General features: G+C 39.8%; 1 protein-coding gene across 1 annotated transcript; it reads right to left on the reverse strand.

Annotated features, from left to right (window-relative positions):
* Positions 1 to 6,668: 6,668 nt before the first annotated feature.
* Positions 6,669 to 9,751, reverse strand: LOC128204738 (zinc finger MYM-type protein 1-like). The gene is made up of 2 exons (XM_052906142.1): positions 9,474 to 9,751; positions 6,669 to 8,727 (listed from the first exon to the last, which is right to left on the reverse strand). Exons 1-2 carry the CDS (start codon positions 9,749 to 9,751, stop codon positions 6,669 to 6,671), a joined length of 2,337 nt encoding a protein of 778 aa, XP_052762102.1.
* Between the last annotated feature and the right edge of the window lie 8,577 nt (positions 9,752 to 18,328).

The following is an 18,328-nucleotide window of genomic DNA, read 5'->3' on the forward strand; positions in this document are numbered from 1 at the left end:
GGCTAAGAAACCACCTTGCGGAGATAACTCGCTATGTCCGTCATCATTGAACGGCCCTCGATTGGTCTTCGTCACCATTGATTTGCTTTGCAATTTGAATACTTTTCAAAGACTTTGTACTGCGCCTAAACGTTCCATCCTTGTCACTGTAGTAGTCGGTCATGTTAAACAAGAAAGGTTTATATCACTAGGTTCCACAAATGGCTCATTTTAAGGCAAAGAAATTTTGTCTTAATGGTCAATCTGTGAGAGAGCAGCTTTAAGGTTGAAAAATGCTTAAATATTTCGCAATTTGCTGCCTTTTCAGTGATATTGTTCTAGTTTCGTTTGATAATTAAAGCATTTTGAAGAAATGATCGAAGCCATCTATGGGCTGGTTTAGCTCGCGGAGGAAACTCGACATGTTCGTCATCAAATGGTCGACGTCCCCGTTTATTTTCGTTGCAATTTGAATTCTCGTCAACGACGTCTTCATGCGCCACCCGCAACGTTTTATGTTCGTTACTGTAGTAATCGGTAATTTCAAGACAAAACAATTGTTGTCAAAACTTTCAATCTGTGAGAGAGCAGCTTTAAGAATGTAAAATGCTTATATTTTTCGCCTTTTCATGTCGATTCAGTGACATTGTTTCTTTATAAAAATCAAGCAAGGTCGAGCCTATTTAGTGGCTTAGACACCACATCTCGGAGAAAATCCGCCATATACGTTATCATTGAACGGCCCACAATGTTCGTTACTGTAGTAATCGGTCATGTTAAGAGGCCAATTTCAAGTCAAAACAATTGTTGTCAAAACGGTCAATCTGTGAGAGAGCAGCTTTAAAGGATGTAAAATGCTTATATTTTTCGCCTTTTCATGTCCTTTCAGTGTCATTGTTTAAGTTTCTTTATAAAATCAAGCAAGTTCGAGGCTATTTAGTGGCTAAGAAACCACTTCGCGGAGAGAACTCGCTATGTCCGTCACCATTGAACGGCCCGCGATCGGTCTTCGTCACCGTTAATTTGCGTAGCAATTTGAATTCTTTTCACAGACGTCGTACTGCGCCTAAACGTTACATCCTTGTCATTGTAGTAGTCGGTGATTTTAAACAAGAGATGTTTATATGTTCCACAAATGGCTCATTTCAAGGCAATGAAATTTTGTCCAAAATGGTCAATCTGTGAGAGAGCAGCATTAAAGTTGTAAAATGATTAAATTTTACGCAATTTGCTGCCTTTTCAGTGATATTGTTCTAGTTTCGTTTGATAACTAAAGCCTTTTGAAGAAATGATCGAAGCCATAGAGACCAGCTCGCGGAGAAAACCCGTCATATCCGTCATCAAATGGTCGACGTCCCCGTTTATTTTCGTTGCAATTTGAATTTTCGTCAAAGACGTCTTCATGCACCACCCGCAACGTTTCATGGTCGTTACTTTAGTAATCGGTCATGTTAAGAGGCCAATTTCAAGACAAAACAATTGTTGTCAAAACGGTCAATCTGTGAGAAAGCAGCTTTAAAGGATGCAAAACGCTTATATATTGTTCGCATTTTGCTGCCTATTCAGTAATATTGTTTCAATTTCGTTTGATATTTCATGTTATGAAATATGTGCTTTTAATTACATGTTATGTCAATTTATTTTGGTTTTTGATGGCTAACAGGTCGGAAACCTACGAATTGGTCGATGCGTTGGTTGTCGTCCCCTTTGATTTGCGTTGCAATTAGAATTCTCGTCAACGACGTCGTTTTGCGCCACAACGTTACATCCTCGTCAGGGTAGTAGTCGGTCATGTTAAACAAGAGATGTGATATAAATCACAAAGTTCCACAAATGGCTGATAACAAGGCAATGAAATTTTGTCAAAACTTTTACTCTGTGAGAGAGCAGCTTTAAGAATGTAAAACGCTTATATTTTTCGCATTTTGCTGCCTATTCTGTAATATTGTTTCAATTTCGTTTGATATTTCATGTTATGAAATATGTGCTTTTCCTTCTTACATTTAATTACATGTTATGTCAATTTATATTGGTTTTTGATGGCTAACAGGTCGGAAACCTACGAAATGGTCGATGCGTTGGTTGTCGTCCCCTTTGATTTGCGTTGCAATTAGAATTCTCGTCAACGACGTCGTTTTGCGCCACAACGTTACATCCTCGTCAGGGTAATAGTCGGTCATGTTAAACAAGAGATGCTTATATCACAAGGTTGCAAAAATGGCTCATTTCAAGGCAAAGGAATTTTGTCAAAACTTTTAATCTGTGAGAGAGCAGCTTTAAGAATGTAAAATGCGTATATTTTTCGCCTTTTTATGTCCATTCAGTGGCATTGTTTAAGTTTCTTTATAAAATCAAGCAAGGTCGACGGTATCTATGTCCGTCATCATTGAACGGCCAGCGATTGGTCTTCGTCACCGTTGATTTGCTTTGCAATTTGAATTCTTTTCAAAGACGTCGTACTGCTCCTAAACGTTACATCCTTGTCACTGTAGTAGTCGGTCATTTTAAACTAGAGATGTTGATATGTTTCACAAATGGCTCATTTCAAGGCAATGAAATTTTGTCCAAACGGTCAATCTGTGAGAGAGCAGCTTTAAGGTTGTAAACCGCTTATATTTTCGCCTATTCAGTGACATTTATAAAGATTCTTTAGATATATGAAGCCTCGTCTAAGCTATTTAGTGGCTGGGAAACCATCTAGCGGATAAAACGCGCTATTCCCGTCATCATTGAACGGCCCGCGATTGTTCGTCGTCACCATTTATTGTCGTTGCAATTTTTGATGGCTAACAGGTCGGAAACCTACGAAATGGTCGCTGCGTTGGTTGTCGTCTCCTTTGATTTGCGTTGCAATTAGAATTCTCGTCAACGACGTCGTTTTGCGCCACAACGTTGCATCCTCGTCAGGGTAGTAGTCGGTCATGTTAAACAAGAGATGTTTATATCACAAGGTTCCACAAATGGCTGATTACAAGGCAATGAAATTTTGTCAAAACTTTTAATCTGTGAGAGAGCAGCTTTAAGAATGTAAAATGCTTATATTTTACGCCTTTTCTTGTCCATTCAGTGACATTTTTAGATTCTTTAGATATAAAATGTCGGGTTGAAGCTCTTTAGTGGCTGGGATAAAACCTAGCGGAGAGAACTCGCTATGTCCGTCATCATTGAATGGCCCGCGATTGTTCGTCGTCACAAGTTATTGTCGTTGCTTTTTGAATAATCGTGAACGACGTCTTCGTGCGCTTCCCGGAACTTAACATGCTCGAAACTGTAGTAATTGGTCATGTTAAACAAGAGAAGTTTATATATCACAAGGTTGCACAAATGGCTCATTTCAAGGCGAAGGAATTTTGTCAAAACTTTCAATCTGTGAGAGAGCAGCTTTAAGAATGTAAAATGCTTATATTTTTAGCCTTTTCATATCCATTCAGTGACATTGTTCAAGTTTCTTTATAAAATCAAGCCTGGTCGAAGCTATTGAGTGGCTAAGAAACCACCTTGCGGAGATAACTCGCTATGTCCGTCATCATTGAACGGCCCTCGATTGGTCTTCGTCACCATTGATTTGCTTTGCAATTTGAATACTTTTCAAAGACTTTGTACTGCGCCTAAACGTTCCATCCTTGTCACTGTAGTAGTCGGTCATGTTAAACAAGAAAGGTTTATATCACTAGGTTCCACAAATGGCTCATTTTAAGGCAAAGAAATTTTGTCTTAATGGTCAATCTGTGAGAGAGCAGCTTTAAGGTTGAAAAATGCTTAAATATTTCGCAATTTGCTGCCTTTTCAGTGATATTGTTCTAGTTTCGTTTGATAATTAAAGCATTTTGAAGAAATGATCGAAGCCATCTATGGGCTGGTTTAGCTCGCGGAGGAAACTCGACATGTTCGTCATCAAATGGTCGACGTCCCCGTTTATTTTCGTTGCAATTTGAATTCTCGTCAACGACGTCTTCATGCGCCACCCGCAACGTTTTATGTTCGTTACTGTAGTAATCGGTAATTTCAAGACAAAACAATTGTTGTCAAAACTTTCAATCTGTGAGAGAGCAGCTTTAAGAATGTAAAATGCTTATATTTTTCGCCTTTTCATGTCGATTCAGTGACATTGTTTCTTTATAAAAATCAAGCAAGGTCGAGCCTATTTAGTGGCTTAGACACCACATCTCGGAGAAAATCCGCCATATACGTTATCATTGAACGGCCCACAATGTTCGTTACTGTAGTAATCGGTCATGTTAAGAGGCCAATTTCAAGTCAAAACAATTGTTGTCAAAACGGTCAATCTGTGAGAGAGCAGCTTTAAAGGATGTAAAATGCTTATATTTTTCGCCTTTTCATGTCCTTTCAGTGTCATTGTTTAAGTTTCTTTATAAAATCAAGCAAGTTCGAGGCTATTTAGTGGCTAAGAAACCACTTCGCGGAGAGAACTCGCTATGTCCGTCACCATTGAACGGCCCGCGATCGGTCTTCGTCACCGTTAATTTGCGTAGCAATTTGAATTCTTTTCAAAGACGTCGTACTGCGCCTAAACGTTACATCCTTGTCATTGTAGTAGTCGGTGATTTTAAACAAGAGATGTTTATATGTTCCACAAATGGCTCATTTCAAGGCAATGAAATTTTGTCCAAAATGGTCAATCTGTGAGAGAGCAGCATTAAAGTTGTAAAATGATTAAATTTTACGCAATTTGCTGCCTTTTCAGTGATATTGTTCTAGTTTCGTTTGATAACTAAAGCCTTTTGAAGAAATGATCGAAGCCATAGAGACCAGCTCGCGGAGAAAACCCGTCATATCCGTCATCAAATGGTCGACGTCCCCGTTTATTTTCGTTGCAATTTCAATTCTCGTCAAAGACGTCTTCATGCGCCACCCGCAACGTTTCATATTCGTTACTGTAGTAATCGGTCATCTTAAGATGCCCATTTCAAGACAAAACAATTGTTGTCAAAACGGTCAATCTGTGAGAGAGCAGCTTTAAAGGTTGTAAAACGCTTATATTTTTCGCATTTTGCTGCCCTTTCAGTAATATTGTTCAAGTTTCGTTACATAATTGTGAGAGAGCAGCTTTAAAGAATGTAAAACGCTTATATTTTCCGCATTTTGCTGCCTATTCAGTAATAATGTTTCAATTTCGTTAGATACTTCATATAATGAAGTATGTGCTTTTCCTCTTTACATTTAATTATATGTTATGTCAATATATATTGGTTTTTGGTGGCTAACAGGTCGGAAACCTACGAAATAGTCGAAGTGTTGGTTGTCGTCCCCTTTGATTTGCGTTGCAATTAGATTTCTCGTCAACGACGTTGTTTTGCGCCACAACGTTTCATCCTCGTCAGGGTAGTAGTCGATCGTGTTAAACAAGAGATGTGAAATAAATCACAAGGTTCCACAAATGGCTGATTACAAGGCAATGAAATTTTGTCAAAACTTTTACTCTGTGAGAGAGCAGCTTTAAGAATGTAAAATGCTTATATTTTTCGCCTTTTCTTGTACATTCAGTGACATTTTTAGATTCTTTAGATATAACAAGTCGGGTTGAAGCTCTTTAGTGGCTAGGATAAAACCTAGCGGAGAGAACTCGCTATGTCCATCATCATTGAATGGCCCGCGATTGTTCGTCGTCACAAGTTATTGTCGTTGCTTTTTGAATAATCGTGAACGACGTCTTCGTGCGCTTCCCGGAACTTAACATGCTCGAAACTGTAGTAATTGGTCATGTTAAACAAAAGAAGTTTATATATCACAAGGTTGCACAAATGGCTGATTTCAAGGCAATGAAATTTTGTCAAAACTTTCAATCTGTGAGAGAGCAGCTTTAAGAATGTAAAATGCTTATATTTTTCGCATTTTGCTGCCTTTTCAGTAATATTGTTCAAGTTTCGTTTGATAATTAAAGCCTTTTGAAAAAATGATCGAAGCTATTTAGGGGCTTAGAAGCTACCTCGCGGAGAAAACCCCCCATGTCTGTCATCATTGAATGGCCCGTAATTGGTGGACGTCCCAGTTGATTTTTGTTGCAATTTGAATTCTCGTCAACGACGTCTTCATGCGCCACCCGCAACGTTTCATGTTCGTTACTGTAGTAATCGGTCATCTTAGGAGGTCAATTTCAAGACAAAACAATTGTTGTCAAAACGATCAATCTGTGAGAGAGCAGCTTTAAAGGATGTAAAACGCTTATATTTTTCGCATTTTGCTGCCTATTCTGTAATATTGTTTCAATTTCGTTAAATACTTCATATAATGAAGTATGTGCTTTTCCTTTTTTACATTTAATTATATGTTATGTCAATATATATTGGTTTTTGGTGGCTAACAGGTCGGAAACCTACGAAATAGTCGAAGTGTTGGTCGTCGTCCCCGTTGATTTCGGTTGCAATTTGAATTCTCGTTAACCACGTCGTTTTGCGCCACAACGTTACATCCTCGTCACGGTAGTAGTCGGTCATGTTAAACAATAGAGGTCAGGCGCGTAGCTGGATCAGAATCAATGTGGACGCCCATTGAGGCGGCGAAGCCGCCGAAGTGCTAGGAGGGTCTGGGGGCATGCCCCCCCGGAATTTTTTGAAACTGTTGAATGTAAATGGTGACATCTGACGCATTTTGGAAACGTATTATTGCCTTAAAATACTGAAACAAATTTCTCTTTTCACATCTGATTTATTTATTTGTGAACACATTCATTAAACAAAGTCAAGCCTTCGGCTTTTGCTTCCAGCGAATTTAGACACTACCTGGTCAATGTCAATGTTAACATCCCGATATACGTGCATCAGGGCAAGTCCTGTCATGCGCTCTGTCCGCATCGTCGACCTCAGGTAGGTTTTCACCCTGCGCATAACGCTAAAGCTCCGTTCAGCAGTAGCAGATGATGCCGGCATGGTCAGAAGAATGGTGAGTACTGTATAAACTCCCTTGTAAAGATCCGGATTGGTTGATGCTACAGTTTCACCCAATGTGCTTGGTTTGTCATTTTCATCCATCAATTGCCATCTAGCCTTCCACCGCCTAACCTCGTTATGGAATGACTGGTTTCCCTGAGGTAGGTCCACCGAATACCCCGCAAAAATGAGATCCACCATTCCGTCTGTGCAAAGGTTCAACTTGGATGGAATCAAGTACTGTGCACGGAATCTTTCCTCGGCCACAATCAATCTGTCGCTAAGTTCTTGACACAAATGGTCCAAGAAAGGGAAATAGAGAGCTCGCTGCCAATACTGTTGTGGATCATTGGCCGGTGGGTTTGCCCGGTTTCGTTGGCGTTGAGCAAGACGGGGCATTGAAGGTTCAATCTCAAATTCTGCTGCAATATCTTTAGCGCTCTGAAACAATGCTTCCCAGACATTAGGGTCTGCCCTTTCGTTTTGAAACTGGCGGATGAGGGTTTGACTTTCTCGCGTTGCCTCAAGCAAATCGCAGTCGACTGCCTGAAGAAGATAAGACAACGGAACTGTACTTTGCATAACGTGCTCAGCAACGACCAGTCCGATTATGAAGTCAAACTTCATGATCGACGCCAAGTGTTGGCCTGCCTTGTCATCGCCATCCTCCTGTAGCTGTTCAAGGGCATGAACAACAACGCTGTATGCTGACTTGAACGTTGAGAGGGCATCGGCTCGGCTAGTCCACCTAGTTTCACACAGAGTTCTCAGTTTGGTGCGTTTCTTCAGCTTTTCCTGTGCGTCTTGGTCAGCAGCAAGTTCATCAACAAAGAAGTTTAGTCTTTTGGCCGAATAATCAAATGCAAACCCTACCTCTTGCACAGTTGTCATCACTGACCTTATGCATGGGTCCTTGCTGCTATGCATAACTGCTAGGTTGAGGCAGTGGGCTCTACAGTGTACATACAGCGCAGACGGCACCCGTTGACGAATTCGTGCCTGTACGCCCCTGTGCTTTCCAGACATATTTGCGGCACCATCATAAGCCTGAGACCGCATCTTATCTACTTCGATTCCATGATTTTCAAGAGAGGTCAAGAGTAGTTCTGCAAGTACCTCGCCAGTTGTTCTACTTGCTTGAACAAATCCAAGAAAATCTTCACGGACTCTAAATTGCTGGGAACCGCTTCCACGTTGGACAAATCGCAGACACACGGACACCTGTTCTTTTGTTGACTTGTCGGTCGACTCATCGGCTATAAGAGCGAAACAGACTGCATCATTGCATGCCTGCACAATTTCGATCTGTATCTGCTCAGCACACAAACAGATCAGTTCATTCTGTATGTCGGGCGATGTGTATGTTGCCCTACGATTTTCTGGAACATTTAGATGCTGTGCTAGGATAGGGTCATCTGCTGCCTTTGAATGCAGTATGGCTAAAAAATTGCTTCGTTCTTCTGTATTACCTCTGATAGCGATATTTTGCTTACCACAAAGGACGATTACTTCTATAATTTTCCTGAGAATATGGCGGTTCTGCTCCACTAGGCGTCTGTGACTGTCCGATACAGAACTTGTGATGGGTTCCATCTTACCTGATTGTATATCAAGAAAATGTTCCGCCATAGCTGTAACATTGTGATGGTTTGACTCTGCTAATTCGTGCCTCTTGACGTACTTGGCTAGGTTGGACCAATCCTTCACTGGTGTACTGATGAAAGTTTTCTCCTTCGCATCTTTCCGTCCAAATACGAAACAGGGGGCGCAGAATAAGGCATCTGTAGAAATCGAGTATCTGAGCCAGGGGTGGTCTGTCAACCAACTTGATGACAGCTTTCTCATTTTCCCATGGATGCTTCTACAAAAGAGAAAACAAAAGATGTATTAGTTGACCTGGTTCTGACTTCTATCAAGGAACAGTTTTCACCAAGAAGTGTCCGGTAAATTGTATTATAAATTTACCAAAGCTCTTTTTTGATGCAACTACCATAACCTATAAATGTTTAAAATATAATGCAACTAGGGTCTACACTATTTTGTTTACCTAACCCTGTACCTGCTATTCGCGACTATTCATGCTTACTCAAACAGCTTGAATCCAGACCAGACGCCGAGTATCTCATCTGGATCCAAGTTTTTTTTTAATACTAGAAAAAGGGTATACCAAATTTGAAGAAAATCGGACGATATTTAAAATTGAAGTAGACGATATTTTTAGCAGACGACAATTTTCGTAGCCGCCCGGCTAAGGGTAAAAAGCATGACTAAACATATATGTTACATACTTAACTAATATCGACGACGTGATCGAGATTTAAAGGTCTGTCAGACTGGGGGCGTATTCATAAAGCTTCTTAGGAAAATCTCAAATTAGAGTGATAAATTCAAAGGCAGATTTCTCGGTTTTTACCCACAACACTTCAATGAAATTGTGTATGCTCAAATGTTAAACAACGTTTTACACAAGCATGCCATGTTGCAATGAAGTATAATTGAAAATAAACTGGAAATTTGCATTTTAAATTTTTACTTGAGTTGGGGATTTTTAAATCTGCGTGTCACTTAATTGTATTTTTTTTGCATTCAAAAGACAACACAACCTACCTTGAGGGAAAGTTGAACATATGGCAGTCAGTCCATGTGTCTTTCAATATCGACCATTTCCACTTTGCTTCAAGTTCTCCACTTGCCGCAGTAGCTATATCAGGATATGAAGGACCACTGTGGGTAGACTTAACTGGCTGAGCCTGTCCAGGTTTGGTGCTGTCAGATTCTGTGGCAGATAGATCTAGGTCCATGCTGTTTGCATGCTCCGAAGGTGCCGTGCCGGTTGCTTCTGGGCACGCAGTCGCTGTCGCGGTTTCAAACATCCGCTTGAACATTTTGTCCAGTGTCATAGGTTTTGTTTTTTTCATTTTTTACAACAGCCCGAGGACGACCGCCATGAATTAATAAAATATTAAAAATATATTGACGTCACTTTCATATGTAGTGGATGACATCACTAGTTGTGACGTCAAGGTTATGACCGCATAGTATGACACAGTTATCGACCGGGTCACCCAGAGTGGCGTGTAATTGACCTGATGTGCCGTTTTACTTTAAGTATTACACACTTTTTTCGTTTAAATTATTAAAAAAAAAATACTTTTATTTATTCAATAAAAGTAAACTCGTGAAAATAATGTGCACGCCCGGGCGTCTTGGCGTAAAGGCAGCTACGCGCCTGGAGGTTGATATCACAAAGTTCCGCGAATGGGTCATTTTAAGGCGAAGGAATTTTGTCCAAACGTTTATTCTATGAGAGAGCAGCTTTAAGTTTGTAAACCGCTTATATTTTCGCCTATTCAGTGACATTTATAAAGATTCTTTAGATATATGAAGCCTCGTCGAAGCTATTTAGTGGCTGGGAAACCATCTAGCAGATAAAACGCGCTATTCCCGTCATCATTGAACGGCCCGCGATTGTTCGTCGTCACCATTTATTGTCGTTGCAATTTAAATTATCATCAACGACGTCTTCGTGTGCTTCCCGGAACGAAACGTGTTCGAAACAGTAGTAATTGGTCATGTTAAACAAGAGAGGTTTTAATCACAAGGTTCCACAAAGGGCTCATATGAAGCCAAGAAATATTGTCAAAACGGTCAATCTGTGAGAGTGCAGCTTTAATGGTTGTAAACCGCTTATATTTTTCGCATTTCGCTGCCTATTCAGTAATATTGTTTAAATTTCGTTAGAAAATTAAATCGTTTTGAAGAAAGGATCGAAGCCATTTATGAGCTTAGAAACCAGCTCGCGGAGAAAACCCGCCATGTCCGTCATCATTGAACGGCCCCCGTTATTTTCGTTGCAATTTGATTTCTCGTCAACGACGTCTTCATGCGCCACCCGCAACTTTTCATGTTCGTTACTGTAGTAATTGGTCATGTTAAGAGGCCAATTTGAAGACAGAACAATTGTTGTCAAAACGGTCAATCTGTGAGAGAGCAGCTTTAAAGGATGTAAAACGCTTATATTTTTCGCATTTTGCTGCCTAATCAGTAATATTATTTCAATTTCGTTTGATATCTCATGTTATGAAATATGTGCTTTTCCTTCTTAAATTTAATTACATGTTATGTCAATTTTTATTGGTTTTTGATGGCTAACAGGTCGGAAACCTACGAAATGGTCGCTGCGTTGGTTGTCGTCTCCTTTGATTTGCGTTGCAATTAGAATTCTCGTCAACGACGTCGTTTTGCGCCACAACGTTACATCCTCGTCAGGGTAGTAGTCGGTCATGTTAAACAAGAGATGTTTATATCACAAGGTTCCACAAATGGCTCATTTCAAGGCAATGAAATTTTGTCAAAACTTTTAATCTGTGAGAGAGCAGCTTTAAGAATGTAAAATGCTTATATTTTTCGCCTTTTCTTGTCCATTCAGTGACATTTTTAGATTCTTTAGATATAACAAGTCGGGTTGAAGCTCTTTAGTGGCTGGGATAAAACCTAGCGGAGAGAACTCGCTATGTCCGTCATCATTGAATGGCCCGCGATTGTTCATCGTCACAAGTTATTGTCGTTGCTTTTTGAATAATCGTGAACGACGTCTTCGTGCGCTTCCCGGAACTTAACATGCTCGAAACTGTAGTAATTGGTCATGTTAAACAAGAGAAGTTTATATATCACAAGGTTGCACAAATGGCTCATTTCAAGGCGAAGGAATTTTGTCAAAACTTTCAATCTGTGAGAGAGCAGCTTTAAGAATGTAAAATGTTTATATTTTTCGCCTTTTCATATCCATTCAGATACACTGTTCAAGTTTCTTTATAAAATCAAGCATGGTCGAAGCTATTGAGTGGCTAAGAAACCACCTTGCGGAGATAACTCGCTATGTCCGTCATCATTGAACGGCCCTCGATTGGTCTTCGTCACCGTTGATTTGCTTTGCAATTTGAATTCTTTTCAAAGACGTCGTACTGCCCCTAAACGTTCCATCCTTGTCACTGTAGTAGTCGGTCATGTTAAACAAGAAAGGTTTTTATCACTAGGTTCCACAAATGGCTCAATTTAAGGCAAAGAAATTTTGTCTTAATGGTCAATCTGTGAGAGAGCAGCTTTAAGGTTGAAAAATGCTTAAATATTTCGCAATTTGCTGCCTTTTCAGTGATATTGCTCTAGTTTCGTTTGATAATTAAAGCCTTTTGAAGAAATGATCGAAGCCATTTATGGGCTTAGAAACCAGCTCGCGGAGAAAACCCACCATGTTCGTCATCAAATGGTCGACGTCCCCGTTTATTTTCGTTGCAATTTGAATTCTCGTCAACGACGTCTTCATGCGCCACCCGCAACGTTTTATGTTCGTTACTGTAGTAATCGGTCATGTTAAGAGGCCAATTTCAAGACAAAACAATTGTTGTCAAAACGGTCAATCTGTGAGAGAGCAGCTTTAAAGGATGTAAAACGCTTATATTTTTCGCATTTTGCTGCCTATTCAGTAATATGGTTTCAATTTCGTTTGATATTTCATGTTATAAAATATGTGCTTTTCCTTCTTACAATTAATTACATGTTATGTCAATATATATTGGTCTTTGATGGCTAACAGGTCGGAAACCTACGAAATGGTCGATGCGTTGGTTGTCGTCCCCTTTGATTTGCGTTGCAATTAGAATTCTCGTCAACGACGTCGTTTTGCGCCACAACGTTACATCCTCGTCAGGGTAGTAGTCGATCATGTTAAACAAGAGATGTGATATAAATCACAAGGTTCCACAAATGGCTGATTACAAGGCAATGAAATTTTGTCAAAACTTTTACTCTGTGAGAGAGCAGCTTTAAGAATGTAAAATGCTTATATTTTTCCCCTTTTCTTGTCCATTCAGTGACATTTTTAGATTCTTTAGATATAACAAGTCGGGTTGAAGCTCTTTAGTGGCTAGGATAAAACCTAGCGGTGAGAACTCGCTATGTGCGTCATCATTGAATGGCCCGCGATTGGTCTTCGTCACCGTTGATTTGCTTTGCAATTTGAATTCTTTTCAAAGACGTTGTACTGCCCCTAAACGTTCCATCCTTGTCACTGTTAAACAAGTCGGTCATGTTAAACAAGAAAGGTTTATATCACTAGGTTCCACAAATGGCTCATTTTAAGGCAAAGAAATTTTGTCTTAATGGTCAATCTGTGAGAGAGCAGCTTTAAGGTTGAAAAATGCTTAAATATTTCGCAATTTGCTGCCTTTTCAGTGATATTGTTCTAGTTTCGTTTGATAATTAAAGCCTTTTGAAGAAATGATCGAAGCCATTTATGGGCTTAGAAACCAGCTCGCGGAGAAAACCCACCATGTTCGTCATCAAATGGTCGACGTCCCCGTTTATTTTCGTTGCAATTTGAATTCTCGTCAACGACGTCTTCATGCGCCACCCGCAACTTTTCATGTTCGTTACTGTAGTAATCGGTCATGTTAAGAGGCCAATTTCAAGACAAAACAATTGTTGTCAAAACGGTCAATCCGTGAGAGAGCAGCTTTGAAGGATGTAAAACGCTAATATTTTTCGCATTTTGCTGCCTATTCAGTAATACTGTTTAAGTTTCGTTTGATAATTAAAGTCTTTTGAAGAAATGATCGAAGCTATTTAGGGGCTTAGAAACCACGCCGCGGAGAAAACCCGCCATATTCGTTATCATTGAACGGCCCACAATTGGACGTCCCCGTTTATTTTCGTTGCAATTTGAATTCTCGTAAACGACGTCTTCATGCGCCACCCGCAACGTTTTATGTTCGTTACTGTAGTAATCGGTCATGTTAAGAGGCCAATTTCAAGACAAACAATTGTTGTCAAAACTTTCAATCTGTGAGAGGGCAGCTTTAAGAATGTAAAATGCTTATATTTTTCGCCTTTTCATGTCCATTCAGTGACATTGTTTAAGTTTCTTTATAAAATCAAGAAAGGTCGAGGCTATTTAGTGGCTAAGAAACCATCTCGCAGAAAGAACTCGCTATGTCCGTCACCATTGAACGGCCCGCGATCGGTCTTCGACACCGTTGATTTGCGTTGCAATTTGAATTCTTTTCACAGACGTCGTACTGCGCCTAAACGTTACATCCCTGTCACTGTAGTAGTCGTTCATGTTTATATCAGAATGTTCCACAAATGGCTCATTTCAAGGCAATGAAATTTTGTCAAAACTTTTACTCTGTGAGAGAGCAGCTTTAAGAATGTAAAATGCTTATATTTTTCGCCTTTTCTTGTCCATTCAGTGACATTTTTAGATTCTTTAGATATAAAATGTCGGGTTGAAGCTCTTTAGTGGCTGGGATAAAACCTAGCGGAGAGAACTCGCTATGTCCATCATCATTGAATGGCCCGCGATTGTTCGTCGTCACAAGTTATTGTCGTTGCTTTTTGAATAATCGTGAACGACGTCTTCGTGCGCTTCCCGGAACTTAACATGCTCGAAACTGTAGTAATTGGTCATGTTAAACAAGAGAAGTTTATATATCACAAGGTTGCACAAATGGCTCATTTCAAGGCGAAGGAATTTTGTCAAAACTTTCAATCTGTGAGAGAGCAGCTTTAAGAATGTAAAATGCTTATATTTTTCATGTCCATTCAGTGACATTGTTTAAGTTTCTTTATAAAATCAAGCAAGGTCGATGCTATTTAGTGGCTAAGAAACCAGCTCGCGGAGAGAACTCGCTATGTCCGTCACCATTGAACGGCCCGCGATCGGTCTTCGTCACCGTTGGTTTGCGTTGCAATTTGAATTCTTTTCACAGACGTCGTACTGCGCCTTAACGTTCCAACCTTGTCACTGTAGTAGTCAGTCATGTTTATATCTGAATATTCTACAAATGGCTCATTTCAAGGCAATGAAATTTTGTCCAAACGGTCAATCTGCGAGAGGTTGAAAAATGATTAAATTTTTCGCAATTTGCTGCCTTTACAGTGATATTGTTCTAGTTTCGTTTGATAATTAAAGCCTTTTGAAGAAATGATCGAAGCCATAGAGACCAGCTCGCGGAGAAAACCCGTCATATCCGTCATCAAATGGTCGACGTCCCCGTTTATTTTCGTTGCAATTTGAATTCTCGTCAAGTACGTCTTCATGCGCCACCCGCAACGTTTCATGTTCGTTACTGTAGTAATCGGTCATGTTAAGATGCCAATTTCAAGACAAAACAATTGTTGTCAAAACGGTCAATCTGTGAGAGAGCAGCTTTAAAGGATGTAAAACGCTTATATTTTTCGCATTTTGCTGCCTATTCAGTAATATTGTTTCAATTTCGTTTGATATTTCATGTTATGAAATATGTGCTTTTCCTTCTTACATTTAATTACATGTTATGTCAATTTATATTGGTTTTTGATGGCTAACAGGTCGGAAACCTACGAAATGGTCGACGCGTTGGTTGTCGTCCCCTTTGATTTGCGTTGCAATTAGAATTCTCGTCAACGACGTCGTTTTGCGCCACAACGTTACATCCTCGTCAGGGTAATAGTCGGTCATGTTAAACAAGAGATGTTTATATCACAAGGTTGCAAAAATGGCTCATTTCAAGGCGAAGGAATTTTGTCAAAACTTTTAATCTGTGAGAGAGCAGCTTTAAGAATGTAAAATGCGTATATTTTTCGCCTTTTTATGTCCATTCAGTGGCATTGTTTAAGTTTCTTTATAAAATCAAGCAAGGTCGACGGTATTTAGTGGCTAAGAAACCACCTCGCGGAAAAAACTCGCTATGTCCGTCATCATTGAACGGCCAGCGATTGGTCTTCGTCACCGTTGATTTGCTTTGCAATTTGAATTCTTTTCAAAGACGTCGTACTGCTCCTAAACGTTACATCCTTGTCACTATAGTAGTCGGTTATTTTAAACAAGAGATGTTGATATGTTTCACAAATGGCTCATTTCAAGGCAATGAAATTTTGTCCAAACGGTCAATCTGTGAGAGAGCAGCTTTAAGGTTGTAAACCGCTTATATTTCGCCTATTCAGTGACATTTATAAAGATTCTTTAGATATATGAAGCCTCGTCTAAGCTATTTAGTGGCTGGGAAACCATCTAGCGGATAAAACGCGCTATTCCCGTCATCATTGAACGGCCCGCGATTGTTCGTCGTCACCATTTATTGTCGTTGCAATTTTTGATGGCTAATAGGTCGGAAACCTACGAAATGGTCGCTGCGATGGTTGTCGTCTCCTTTGATTTGCGTTGCAATTAGAATTCTCGTCAACGACGTCGTTTTGCGCCACAACGTTACATCCTCGTCAGGGTAGTAGTTGATCATGTTAAACAAGAGATGTGATATAAATCACAAGGTTCCACAAATGGCTGATTACAAGGCAATGAAATTTTGTCAAAACTTTTACTCTGTGAGAGAGCAGCTTTAAGAATGTAAAATGCTTATATTTTTCGCCTTTTCTTGTCCATTCAGTGACATTTTTAGATTCTTTAGATATAACAAGTCGGGTTGAAGCTCTTTAGTGGCTAGGATAAAACCTAGCGGTGAGAACTCGCTATGTGCGTCATCATTGAATGGCCCGCGATTGGTCTTCGTCACCGTTGATTTGCTTTGCAATTTGAATTCTTTTCAAAGACGTCGTACTGCCCCTAAACGTTCCATCCTTGTCACTGTAGTAGTCGGTCATGTTAAACAAGAAAGGTTTATATCACTAGGTTCCACAAATGCCTCATTTCAAGGCAAAGAAATTTTGTCTTAATGGTCAATCTGTGAGAGAGCAGCTTTAAGGTTGAAAAATGCTTAAATATTTCGCAATTTGCTGCCTTTTCAGTGATATTGTTCTAGTTTCGTTTGATAATTAAAGCCTTTTGAAGAAATGATCGAAGCCATTTATGGGCTTAGAAACCAGCTCGCGGAGAAAACCCACCATGTCCGTCATCGAATGTTCGACGTCCCCGTTTATTTTCGTTGCAATTTGAATTCTCGTCAACGACGTCTTCATGCGCCACCCGCAACTTTTCATGTTCGTTACTGTAGTAATCGGTCATGTTAAGAGGCCAATTTCAAGACAAAACAATTGTTGTCAAAACGGTCAATCCGTGAGAGAGCAGCTTTAAAGAATGTAAAACGCTAATATTTTTCGCATTTTGCTGCCTATTCAGTTATACTGTTTAAGTTTCGTTTGATAATTAAAGTCTTTTGAAGAAATGATCGAAGCTATTTAGGGGCTTAGAAACAACGCCGCGGAGAAAACCCACCATATTCGTTATCATTGAACGGCCCACAATTGGACGTCCCCGTTTATTTTCGTTGCAATTTGAATTCTCGTAAACGACGTCTTCATGCGCCACCCGCAACGTTTTATGTTCGTTACTGTAGTAATCGGTCATGTTAAGAGGCCAATTTCAAGACAAACAATTGTTGTCAAAACTTTCAATCTGTGAGAGGGCAGCTTTAAGAATGTAAAATGCTTATATTTTTCGCCTTTTCATGTCCATTCAGTGACATTGTTTAAGTTTCTTTATAAAATCAAGCAAGGTCGAGGCTATTTAGTGGCTAAGAAACCATCTCGCAGAAAGAACTCGCTATGTCCGTCACCATTGAACGGCCCGCAATCGGTCTTCGACACCGTTGATTTGCGTTGCAATTTGAATTCTTTTCACAGACGTCGTACTGCGCCTAAACGTTACATCCCTGTCACTGTAGTAGTCGTTCATGTTTATATCAGAATGTTCCACAAATGGCTCATTTCAAGGCAATGAAATTTTGTCAAAAATTTTACTCTGTGAGAGAGCAGCTTTAAGAATGTAAAATGCTTATATTTTTCGCCTTTTCTTGTCCATTCAGTGACATTTTTAGATTCTTTAGATATAAAATGTCGGGTTGAAGCTCTTTAGTGGCTGGGATAAAACCTAGCGGAGAGAACTCGCTATGTCCATCATCATTGAATGGCCCGCGATTGTTCGTCGTCACAAGTTATTGTCGTTGCTTTTTGAATAATCGTGAACGACGTCTTCGTGTGCTTCCCGGAACTTAACATGCTCGAAACTGTAGTAATTGGTCATGTTAAACAAGAGAAGTTTATATATCACAAGGTTGCACAAATGGCTCATTTCAAGGCGAAGGAATTTTGTCAAAACTTTCAATCTGTGAGAGAGCAGCTTTAAGAATGTAAAATGCTTATATTTTTCATGTCCATTCAGTGACATTGTTTAAGTTTCTTTATAAAATCAAGCAAGGTCGATGCTATTTAGTGGCTAAGAAACCACCTCGCGGAGAGAACTCGCTATGTCCGTCACCATTGAACGGCCCGCGATCGGTCTTCGTCACCGTTGGTTTGCGTTGCAATTTGAATTCTTTTCACAGACGTCGTACTGCGCCTTAACGTTCCAACCTTGTCACTGTAGTAGTCAGTCATGTTTATATCTGAATATTCTACAAATGGCTCATTTCAAGGCAATGAAATTTTGTCCAAACGGTCAATCTGCGAGAGGTTGAAAAATGATTAAATTT

The sequence above is a fragment of the Mya arenaria genome, chromosome 10 (assembly GCF_026914265.1).
Source record: "Mya arenaria isolate MELC-2E11 chromosome 10, ASM2691426v1".
NCBI lineage: Eukaryota > Metazoa > Mollusca > Bivalvia > Myida > Myidae > Mya > Mya arenaria.